General features: G+C 41.4%; 1 protein-coding gene across 1 annotated transcript in view; it reads right to left on the bottom strand.

The window, feature by feature from the left end:
• The window catches only part of LOC120853761, a 167731-nt gene that overhangs the window by 58735 nt on the left and 96292 nt on the right, over positions 1-12704 (bottom strand). Inside the window, exon 2 of the mRNA XM_040227666.1 lies at positions 5391-5638. Within this exon, the coding sequence (XP_040083600.1) occupies positions 5391-5638 (248 nt within the window). The remainder of the gene's footprint in view (positions 1-5390; positions 5639-12704) is intronic.

Below are 12704 nucleotides of genomic sequence, written 5' to 3' on the forward strand. Positions count from 1 at the left end.
ATCTAGGTTGGTCATAACTTTTCTTCCAAGGAGTAAGCGTCTTTTAATTTCATGGCTGCAGTCACCATCTGCAGTGATTTTGGAGCCCCCCAAAATAAAGTCTGACACTGTTTCCACTGTTTCCCCATCTATTTCCCATGAAGTGATGGGACCGGATGCCATGATCTTCGTTTTCTGAATGTTGGGCTTTAGGCCAACTTTTTCGCTCTCCTCTTTCACTTTCATCAAGAGGCTTTTTAGTTCCTCTTCACTTTCTGCCATAAGGGTGGTGTCATCTGCATATCTGAGGTTATTGATATTTCTCCCGGCAATCTTGATTCCAGCTTGTGCTTCTTCCAGTCCTCATGATGTACTCTGCATATAAGTTAAATAAGCAGAGTGACAATATACAGCCTTGACATACTCCTTTTCCTATTTGGAACCAGTCTGTTGTTCCATGTCCAGATCTAACTGTTGCTTCCTGACCTGCATACAGGTTTCTCAAGAGGCAGGTCAGGTGGTCTGGTATTCCCATCTCTTTAAGAATTTTCCACAGTTTATTGTGATCCACACAGTCAAAGGCTTTGGCATAGTCAATAAGGCAGAAATAGATGTTTTTCTGGAACTCTCTTCCTTTTTGATGATCCAGCGGATGTTGGCAATTTGATCTCTGGGTTCTCTACCTTTTCTAAAGCCAGCTTGAACATCAGGGAGTTCACGGTTCACATATTGCTGAAGCCTGGCTTAGAGAATTTTGAGCATTACTTTACTAGCATGTTAGATTATTATAGATTTTAAAATTTATTTGATTTACATTAGACTGAATAGGAAGTTGTTTTCCAACATGAGTATAATCCCGGCAATCTCCAGGAAATAAAATTGAGTGGCAATAATAATAACAATATTAATGTAACTTGCATTGAGGGCTTGTAGCTTATCTTGCTGGGCCAAGCATCATTTCACACGCTCTCCATATACACTGGCTTCTTTTTTCCTCCAAATGACAATGATTGTTCTCATGTTATACTTAATGAGGAAACTGAGATATGCAGAGACTAAGTGACTTGTTTAGAGTTGTGTAAGCAGTAAGGGATAGAACCAGGTGGTGGTGGTGGTGGTTAGTCACTAAGTCGTGTCTGACTCTTGAGATGCCAATGGACTATAGCCCTCCAGATTCCTCTGTCCATGGGATTCTCCCAGTAAGAATACTGGAGTGGGTTGCCATTTCCTTTTCCAGATAGAACCAGGATTCCCACTCAAATAATCTACCTATGAAGCCTTAACTACCAGGATAAACTGGTAAATGGTGTGTTGGTGTTTCCTCAGTTCATGATGTATTTTATGGTTCACCTCCTTTCAGTTACCTCAATAAATGGTTAAAAGGAATTGTTTTTCAATTCTTTCTTTGATTGAGGCAATCTTATGTGATAGTCAAACCAATTAGATGTGGGCAGCAATTCCATGAAAACTATTCCTTTCAAGGTATTTTATAAACACTTGCCACACATTAAAATACAATTTTCAACTGTGAGTATATATTTTTTCCATACAAGTATTTCTTCTATAAACACATATGATACATATTTATATACTACTTTAATAACCAAATGGTATTCAATTTTTGACATATCACCATTTACTTAACCTCTCAAATATATACATATGTGTGTGCTTATGTACTTACAGAAGTTCAAGTTCTTGGCAGAAAAATAGAAAACACAGCTTAGCAAAAATTATTCCCTCCATCCTTCCATTTAATAAAATATTATTGAGTGTCCATTTTACATCATGCAGCCATTACAAATCATGCTTTCTAATGCTGTTTAAATGCATGAGGAAAATGAAGAGGGAAAACTGCAGGATACAAAACTATAAGGAAAGCATGTGAAAAAATAAGTAAAAAACACAAAATAAAAACAAATAAATCACACAACCACACACTACATGAGAGAGAGGGAGAAATGTAAGCAGTAGTTATTATTTCTGGGTGGTGAGATATTAAGGATAATTTTTATTTTCTTTTGTTTGCCTTTCCCCCTTATTTTCTATAATGAACATACATTACTTTAACACTCAGAAAAAAATGTTAGTTCAAAAATTAAATATTTCTACATATTGCACTGAGAGCACATGCATTATCAGATATCTAACTTGCAGCTAAAATGGAATCCATTAAGATAGCAAGGTGTAGAGGATAGGAGGACATTTTTATTATTTCAATTACTCAATAATACTGCTCCCAATCATTCCACTGCCTGGAATTCCGATCAGAGTGTGCATATTTCTCTCTCTCTCTCTCTCTGTGTGTGTGCACATGCACACATGTGTGTTTTTTGTGGCAGTACAGAATCATCCAAGATAATTAGTATATATTTAACAAATGATAGACAATTAACATGGAGCTTCACTTCTTGCCACTAGGTCTACTGAATAGAGAAAGAAACAGAGAAGGAGATCCAGGAGACATTTCCAAAGGAAAAGAGTCCCCTAAAGGAGCAAGATTGCCAGGAGAAATATCAATAACCTCAGATATGCAGATGACACCACCCTTATGGCAGAAAGTGAAGAGGAACTAAAAAGCCTCTTGATGAAAGTGAAAGAGGAGAGTGAAAAAGTTGGCTTACAGCTCAACATTCAGAAAATGAAGATCATGGCATCTGGTCCCATCACTTCATGGGAAATAGATGGGGAAACAGTGGAAACAGTAACAGACTTTATTTTTTTGGGCTCCAAAATCACTGCAGATGGTGACTGCAGCCATGAAAGTAAAAGACGCTTACTCCTTGGAAGAAAACTTATGACCAACCTAGATAGCGTATTCAAAAGCAGACACATTACTTTGCCAACTAAGGTCCATCTAGTCAAGGCTATGGTTTTTCCTGTGGTCATGTATGGATGTGAGAGTTGGACTGTGAAGAAGGCTGAGCACCAAAGAATTGATGCTTTTGAACTGTGGTGTTGGAGAAGACTCTTGAGAGTCCCTTGGACTGCAAGGAGATCCAACCAGTCCATTCTGAAGGAGATCAGCCCTGGGATTTCTTTGGAAGGAATGATGCTAAAGCTGAAACTCCAGTACTTTGGCCACCTCATGCGAAGAGTTGATTCATTGGAAAAGACTCTTATGCTGGGAGGGATTGAGGGCAGGAGGAGAAGGGGACGACAGAAGATGAGATGGCTGGATGGCATCACGGACTCGATGGACATGAGTCTGAGTGAACTCTGGGAGTTGGTGATGGACAGGGAGGCCTGGCGTGCTGCGATTCATGGGGTCGCAAAGAGTGGGACACGACTGAGCGACTGAACTGAACTGAAACTATAGGTAAAAAATTCTCATATCCCTTGGTTCAGGCTATCCCTTTAAGATGCACTTTTTTCTTTCTTTTCTTTTAAAAAATATTTACTTCTTTGGCTGTGCTGAGTCCTAGTTGCTGCATGCAGGATCTTTAATGGCCACATATGAACTCTTAGTTGCAGCATATGGGATCTAATTCCCCGACCAGGGATTGAACACAGGCCCCCTGCATTGGGAGTGTGGAATCTTAGCCACTGGACCAACAGGGAAGTCCCTAAAATGCGATTTTTTTCTTTTAAAGTTTTTATTCTGAATATTTGCAAATATACTAAAAATATGTACATCTGAGTTGTCAAAAATAGGTACAATAAACCCCATGATTCCATCACTAATCTTCAATAATTATCAACATTTTTCAGAATTTTCTTTCTACTTGCTTATGTCAACTAAAAAAAGATGTAAAACTTGAGAGTTGTCAGGTAAGTTTTATTTGGGGCACAATGAGGACTGCAGCCTGGTAGGCAGCATCTCAGATAGCTCTGAGAGACTGCTCCAAAGCAGCAGTGGGAGAAAGTCAATATATAAGGTTTTGGTGAAGGGGGAGTTCAATACCATGAAGCACTCATTTAAAGAAGATTTCTTGTTAGTCATGAGGATCTGATGTCACTACGAAGGGATTTAGTGCTTCTCCAGATATGAGGAGATGCAAGGATTGAATAGTAAAATCTGTTCCTAAAAACATTCAACTATCTAAAGACCTGTCCCATGAGATTCCCTGGAGCACAGAGTGCCTCAATCCACCCTGAACTCCCTCCGGGATTGTTGAAGATCAACAGCTAGGGCAGCATGGGGTTCAATCTCCATAGAGGCAGGTGGCAAATGCCTTTGTTGTTCAGTCATTGGCAATGCTCTTGGTAAGTGCCTAACAATAATACTTATGAACAGGAAAAGTAAGCTTGTAGAAATATTTTTAAACACAAATCAAAAAAGAAATAGTTAAAAACCTCACTATGCACACCTGAAAAGCTTTCCGATGCCTGCTGATGCAATTACCACCTTTCCCATCCAGTTTGCCCTTCCTCCCCAATAGTTATGTGAGTGTATTATTACACGTAGGAAATGGAAGAACTAAAAGAAAGCGAGCAGTAAACGAGGAACTGGGAAGCCACAGGACAGAACTGGGCTTCCCCAGTGGCTCAGTGATTAAGAACCCACCAGCCAATGCAGGAGACTGGGGTTCTATCCTTGGGTCAGGAAGATCCCTTGGGGGAGGAAATGGCAACCCACTCCAGTATGCCTGCCTGGGAAATCCCATGGACAGAACAGCCTGGCAGGCAAGAGCCAACGACTTGGCAACTAAACAACGAGGACAGAACTAACAGGAGGGCAAGGGGCAAGGCACAACTTTTGAAAGAAGGTCACAGCCCAAGGACACAACATAAACCCAATCAAATGGGACCAAGATAGCAGACAAGACTAGACCTTGATTCTCAACCAGCAAGTGAAATGACACACCCAGAGGCACCAAGACAGTTCCAAGGCACTGTCCAAAGACCAAGGAGTGGGCGGTGGCCCATTTCCTGGAAATCTCCACCCCTTCTCCAAAACAGACAGAATAATCCTCCCACTCATTAGGATATGAAATTACCCAGCCTATAGAAACTAACCATGCCATATTTCGAGGCCCCTGCACTCACCCTCTGCAATGGCTCACACTCTGTCTGTGGAGTGTGCTTCACTCTGAGTCTGAATAAATCCATTTCTTACTTATCACTTTGTCTCTCACTGAATTCTTTCTGAGATGAGACATCAAAAACCTGAGCTTCATTAGGTCCTGAAACCAGGTACCGTGGGTTTTGGCTGGGTTCAAATCCCACCCATGTGGGTTCGAGTCCCAAACAGGATTCTGGCTGGGTTCGAGTTTCAGCACATGGCTTCAAGTCCCAAGCTGAGATAAACAGTTTCAGAACTGGAGGATTAGCAAGTTATCACCCAGGGCAAGTGTGGCAGAGGAGACGGCCTGGGGACAAGCCATCAACAGGCTGGGCAGCCCCGTCTCCTGAAGGTCACAACACAGGGCTAAAGGTACACTAGCAAACTGTCACTGGGTTGTACCTACCCAGACTGTTGTCACTGCTCACGGGCCAGGAGGCAATCCTGTCCCTCAGCTTCTTCTTTTTCCAGGAGTTGTCTGACTTCTCAGAAAGGCCTATTTCCTCCTTCCTGATTTCTCTGATGAGCTGTATACGGCACCGTGTAAAATCCTGAAAGGAAATCTTCCCATTTTCATCAGCGCCCAGTTGGTTCATGATCTCTGCCACAGACTCTTCCATATTCAGTTGGCGACAGACCATCAACAAGTCATTTCTACAGAAGGGGGTTGAACAGAACAGTTTGTTAGGAGAGACATTTGAGCTAGAGAAAATAGTTAATGAAAAAAAAAAGGAGTATTTCTTGAACATAACCACACATAGGGAACCTATGTCCACCTTTCTCATTGCTTCTGGGAAAGTGTGCAAAAAGATCTGTTTGACCTGGGTTATTCTAGATGAGAACTCTATTATTATTTGGAAGAGAGAGGTAACTTTAAATCTTTGTTCTCTTTTTTCTTCCCAGTGTCCATATTCTTTCCTCTTTGTCTTTCTTTTGAAATTGAGGAAGCAGGTTAGGTAGCACTAATCTCACCATAATATAAAGTTTCAAAACACAAGAAAGATACTGTTGCCAGTCATGTCAGAGTTGAAAATCTAGACAACTTGTAAAAGGAACACCAGAGACTTTAATGAGCTTGATTTTCAGTTTTCTGGATGAATCAGCTAATTTTAGTACTGTAAAATGTTATTTAATCTCAACATTGGTGACTCAGTTCAGTTCAGTTGCTTAGTCATGTCCAACTCTTGGAGACACCATGGACTGCAGCACACCAGGCCTCCCTGTCTGTCACCAACTCCCGGAGTTTACTCAAACTCATGTCCAATGAGTTGGTGATGCCATCTACCATCTCATCCTCTGTCATCCCCTTCTCCTCCTGCCTTCAATCTTTCCCAGCATCAGGGGCTTTTCCAATGAGTCAGTTCTTCGCATCAGGTGGCCAAAGTATTGGAGTTTCAGCTTCAACACCAGTCCTTCCAATGAACACCCAGGACTGATTTCCTTTAGGATGGACTGGTTGGATCTCCCTGCAGTCCAAGGGACTCTCATGACTCGTGCTCCCTATCTTTGGTTATTTTCCTGATTTTCCTTGGGTATTTTCTACCTTCCCTTCAGTTCAGTTCAGTTCAGTCGCTCTGTCATGTGTGCCTCTTTGCCACCCCATGAATCGCAGCACGCCAGGCCTCCCTGTCCATCATCAACTCGTGGAGTTCACTCAGACTCACGTCCATCGAGTCAGTGATGCCATCCAGCCATCTCATCCTCGGTCGTCCCCTTCTCCTCCTGGCCCCAATCTCTCCCAGCATCAGAGTCTTTTCCAATGAGTTAACTCTTCACATGAGGTGGCCAAAGTACTGGAGTTTCAGCTTTAGCATCATTCCCTCCAAAGAAATCCCAGGGCTGATCTCCTTCAGAATGGACTGGTTGGATCTCCCTGCAGTCCAAGGGACTCGCAAGAGTCTTCTCCAACACCACAGTTCAAAAGCATCAATTCTTTGGTGCTCAGCTTTCTTCACAGTCCAACTCTCACATCCATACATGACCACAGGAAAAACCATAGCCTTGACTAGACGGACCTTTGTTGGCAAAGTAATGTGTCTGCTTTTGAATACGCTATCTAGGTTGGTCATAACTTTTCTTCCAAGGAGTAAGCATCTTTTAATTTCATGGCTGCAGTCACCATCTGCAGTGATTTTGGAGCCCCAAAAATAAAATCTGACACTGTTTCCAATGTTTCCCCATCTATTTCCCATGAAATGATGTGACCAGATGCCATGATCTTCGTTTTTTGAATGTTGAGCTTTAAGCCAACTTTTTCACTCTCCACTTTCACTTTCATCAAGAGGCTTTTTAGTTCCTCTTCACTTTCTGCCATAAGGGTGGTGTCATCTGCATATCTGAGGTTATTGATATTTCTCCCAGCAATCTTGATTCCAGCTTGTGCTTCTTCCAGTCCAGCGTTTCTCATGATGTATTCTGCATATAAGTTAAACAAGCAGGGTGACAATATACAGCCTTGACGTACTCCTTTTCCTATTTGGAACCAGTCTGTTGGTCCATGTCCAGATCTAACTGTTGCTTCCTGACCTGCATATAGGTTTCTCAAGAGGCAGATCAGGTGGTCTGGTTTTCCCATCTCTTTAAGAATTTTCCACAGTTTATTGCGATCCACACAGTCAAAGGCTTTGGCATAGTCAATAAAGCAGAAATAGATGTTTTTCTGGAACTCTCTTGCTTTTTCAATGATCCAGTGGATGTTGGCAATTTGATCTCTGGTTCCTCTACCTTTTCTAAAACTAGCTTGAACATCTGGACATTCACGGTTCACGTATTGCTCAAGCCTGGCTTGGAGAATTTTGAGCATTACTTTACTAGCAGGTGTGATGAGTGCAATTATGCAGTACTTTGAGCATTCTTTGGCATTGCCTTTCTTTGGGACTGGAATGAAAACTGACCTTTTCCAGTCCTGTGGCCACTGCTGAGTTTTCCAAATTTGCTGGCATATTGAGTGCAGCACTTTCACAGCATCATCTTTCAGGATTTGAAATTACTCAACTGGAATGCCATCACCTCCACTAGCTTTGTTCGCAGTGATGCTTTCTAAGGCCCACTTGACTTCACATTCCAAGATGTCTGGCTCTAGGTCAGTGATCACACCATCGTGATTATCTTGGTCATGAAGACCTTTTTCGTACAGTTCTTCTGTGTATTCTTGCCACCTCTTCTTAATATCTTCTGCTTCTGTTAGGTCCATGCCATTTCTGTCCTTTATCGAGCCCATCTTTGGATGAAATGTTCCCTTGGTATCTCTAATTTTTTTGAAGAGATCTCTAGTCTTTCCCATTCTGTTGTTTTCCTCTTTTTCTTTGCATTGATGGCTGAAGAAGGCTTTCTTATCTCTTCTTGCTATTCTTTGGAACTCTGCATTCAGTTGCTTGTATCTTTCATTTTCTCCTTTGCTTTTCGCTTCTCTTCTTTCACAGCTATTTGTAAGGCCTCCTCAGACAGCCATTTTGCTTTTTTGCATTTCTTTTCCATGGGGATATTTTGATCCCTGTCTCCTGTACAATGTCACGAACCTCATTCCATAGTTCATCAGGCACTCTATCTATCAGATCTAGGCCCTTAAATCTATTTCTCACTTCCACTGTATAATCATAAGGGATTTGATTTAGGTCATATCTGAACGGCCTAGTGGTTTTCCCTACTTTCTTCAATTTACGTCTGAATTTGGTAATAAGGAGTTCATGATCTGAGCCACAGTCAGCTCCTGGTCTTGTTTTTGTTGACTGTATAGAGCTTCTCCATCTTTGGCTCCAAAAATATAATCAATCTGATTTCGGTGTTGACCATCAGGTGATGTCCATGTGTAGAGCCTTCTCTTGTGTTGTTGGGAGAGGGTGTTTGCTTTCACCAGTGCATTTTCTTGGCAAAACTCTGTGAGTCTTTGCCCTGCTTCATTCTGTATTCCAAGGCCAAATTTGCCTGTTACTCCAGGTGTTTCTTGACTTCCTACTTTTGCATTCCAGTCTCATATAATGAAAAGGACATCTTTTTTGGGTATTAGATCTAAAAGGCCTTGAACCTTCCCTTCACCAATTACCAAAGCTTAAGCCTTAAAGCAGGGATCAAACTCCAAAATGTCTTCCAAGTCTAGGATGTAATATAAATGGGTAAAGTGGGTGGTGAAGGACAGGGAAGCCTGGTGTTCTGCAGTCCATGGTGTTGCAAAGAGTTGGACACAACTGAGCAACTGAACAACAAAAATGGGTGGATCTAAGACAAGAGGCTAAATAAGCAGGGTGACAATACACAGACTTGACATACTCTGTTTCCTATTTGGAACCAGTCTGTTGTTCCATGTCCAGTTCTAACTGTTGCTTCCTGACCTGCATACAGCTTTCTCAAGAGGCAGGTCAGGTGGTCTGGTACTCCCATCTCTTTCAGAATTTTCCACAGTTTATTGTGATCTACACAGTCAAAGGCTTTGGCATAGTCAATCAAGCAGAAATAGATGTTTTTCTGGAACTCCCTTGCTTTTTCCATGATCCATAATTATATATGAACTTACACATAGGCAAGCAAAAAAAAAGTCAGGAAGCAAAACTATCAACCATAAAGTGGCGAGGGAGAAAGGAGGATAGGATTGAGGAGGGTATAAAGGTGTTTTAAGATGCATTTTACTTCCCTGGTGGTTCAGATGGTAAAGTGTCTGCCTACAATGTGGGAGACCTGGGTTCAATCCCTGGGTTGGGAAGATCTCCTGGAGAAGTAAATGGCACCCCACTCCAGTTTTCTTGCCTGGAAAATTCCATGGGCAGAGGAGCCTGGTAGGCTACAGTCCATGGGGTCACAAAGAGTTGGACATGACTGAGCAACTTCACGTTCACGTATAATGTCATATTAAAAATCATAGGCAAATATGACATAATGTTTACATCTTTCCAATCTGGGTAATGGATGTATGCTTACTGTACACTTTGTAATTTTCAATATTTAAAATCTGTCTTAACAGAAAAAAAATCTAACACACGAAAAGCGAACTTAAATTTGGTTTGAGGCCATAGTTGGATAAAAGGTTAAAATGAACAATGTCACTCGAATCAGTAAGCACTTGTAGGACACGCCTCTTGGAGTTAATCAAGTTAGATGATCTAAAATGACACTGTTCATCCTTACAGGCTACAGGACATCTGATTATTATCCTGGTATAATTTTCTAAAAGTGCAATTACTCATTGTTAAATGGTCTAATCTGTCAACATAGTTTTTCAAATATCCTTTGAAAAACATCTACCGATTTTTAGCCGTGGGGTCTACTGCCCACACTTCAGCTATTTTTCTAGAGAGCAGAATCCAATTCTCTATTGCTATGGTTTCACCTTCTTTTCTGAAAAAGCATACACACCACCCAATCCCAGAGATAAATTTCCTTCCTGCTCGTCAGAGTTCAACACTGTCAGCTATCTTTTCTTGAAACATCTTTCATTAGCCTGTGTAACAGCCTTGTCTTCTAGTTTCCTCACCTCCACATGACTGCTCCTTCAAAGTTCTTGACCTTAAATAGCCATGTTACCCAGGTCTTTTCCTTTTCCTCTGTTTTTTCACCTAATAAATTCTCTACAGCTGATCTAACTTAAATTTATGGCCTTATCTATCACTAGGACCAGTAACTTCCAAATCTCTCTTTCCAGTTAAGTAGCAATTCATTTCAAGTGTAAGCTATATTTCTGTGTCATACATTTATCTTGTACTCAAAGTTCAAAACTGAATTCATCATCTTGTATCCCTTTACAGGTGGATTCTTCCTACCTACATAAATTTCACTACTGGTTACCTACAGCAGAAGTCTAGAAATGTTCTAAATTATTTCCTTCTTGTTTACCCCCTACCAGTCACCAAAACTGATTCTGTTGTTCCAAACAGTTCTCATTCCATCCCATCCTGTTCATCCTGATCACCATCACCATCTTTCATTTGAATGACTACAATGGTCACTCTCTTTACAACTGGTAGTCCACACATCAATTTTCCTTGCCTAAAATCCTTTATGTGTTCCCCTCAAGACTGTCAGCTTCAAATGCATGTTTCTCATTTCAGAGTCAAGGCCCTATCTCTCTAGCTTCACTCTCCTGCTACATTTGGCATCCTGCATTCCAGCCCACTGAATTTCTTTGGGGTTCCATAAAATGCAATGTTGTTTTACATGACTCTACATGTCCCTCTGCCTGGATAATCCTCCCTTTATGCTTCTCCAAATGCCAGCCCATGCTTCGTAATTCATTTGAATATCATCTCCTTCAGAAATCTTCCTTAAATATCCCAGGTAACCCCCCGTTTAATTTGATGCCCCTTCTCTATATCACGAAGGCACCCATGCTTGATATGATCACTTACCCCACTGTACAGTAATTACTGATTTATTTTGTCTCTCTTCTACTAGACCAGTAGAAGACTCTTCTGGAGAAGCCTCCTGAGAGTCCTTTGGACAGCAAGGAGATCAAACCAGTCAATCCTAAAGGAAATCAACCCTGAATACTCAATGGAAGGTTTGATGCTGAAGCTGAAGCTCCAATACTTTGGCCACCTGATGTGAAGAGCCAAATCACTAGAAAAGACCCTGATGCTGGGAAAGATTAAGGGCAGGAGGAGAAGGGGGTGACAGAGGATGAGATGGTTGGGTGGCATCATTGACTCAATGGACATGAATTGAGCAAACTCTGGGAGACAGTGAAGGACAGGGAAGCCTGGTGTGCTGCAGGCCATGGGGTCACAAAGAATCAGACATGACTGAGCAACTGAACAACAACTAGACCAGAGGTACGTAACTAAAACCTACAGCCAAATCCAGACCCTTGCCTCCTTTGGTAAAGAAAGTTTATAGGAACCAGGCACAGCCACATGCCTGTGTATTGTCTATAGTCACCTTTTTACTACAACAGTTGAGTTGAATACTTGTGACAGATACTACATGGCCCATAAACTCCAAAATCTTCATTATATGACCTTTTATTTAAAAGAAGATTGCAAAAATAAATAAATAAAAGAAGGTTGCAAATTTCTGTACTAGACTGTAATCTCTTAGAGGACAGGGTTCATTCTTTGTTCATCTTTTAATCTCTAACACCTGACATACAACAGCTGTTAAATAAATGATTAAGTGATAAATGTTAGATCGGAGGTAAAAGAGGAGGGGAAGAGATGTTAATGAGAACCTTCAATCTCCTTTCTGCCTTTTGCATTTCCCAATTTATAATCACAAATGAAAACAGAACAAGTTGATATTATTAGGTTTTTAAATATCTCCTGGTATATGTAAGAGCCTCTTGATAAAAGCAAAAGAGGAGAGTGAAAAAGTTGGCTTAAAACTCAACATTCAGAAAACTAAGATCATGGCATCTGGTCCCATCACTTCATGGCAGATAGATGTAGAAACAATGGAAACAGTGAGAGACTTTATTTTTTCAGTTCAGTTCAGTTCAGTCGCTCAGTCGTGTCCGACTCTTTGCGACCCCATGAATCGCAGCACGCAAGGCCTCCCTGTCCATCACCAACTCCTGGAGTTCACTCAGACTCAGGTCCATTGAGTCCGTGATGCCATCCAGCCATCTCATCTGTCGTCCCCTTCTCCTCCTGCCCCCAATCCCTCACAGCATCAGAGTCTTTTCCAATGAGTCAACTCTTCTCATGAGGTGGCCAAAGTACTGGAGTTTCAGCTTTAGCATCATTCCTTCCAAAGAAATCCAGGGGTTGATCTCCTTCAGAATAGACTGGTTGGATCT

The sequence above is a fragment of the Oryx dammah genome, unplaced genomic scaffold (genome assembly GCF_014754425.2).
Source record: "Oryx dammah isolate SB20612 unplaced genomic scaffold, SCBI_Odam_1.1 HiC_scaffold_26, whole genome shotgun sequence".
NCBI classification, from domain to species: domain Eukaryota; kingdom Metazoa; phylum Chordata; class Mammalia; order Artiodactyla; family Bovidae; genus Oryx; species Oryx dammah.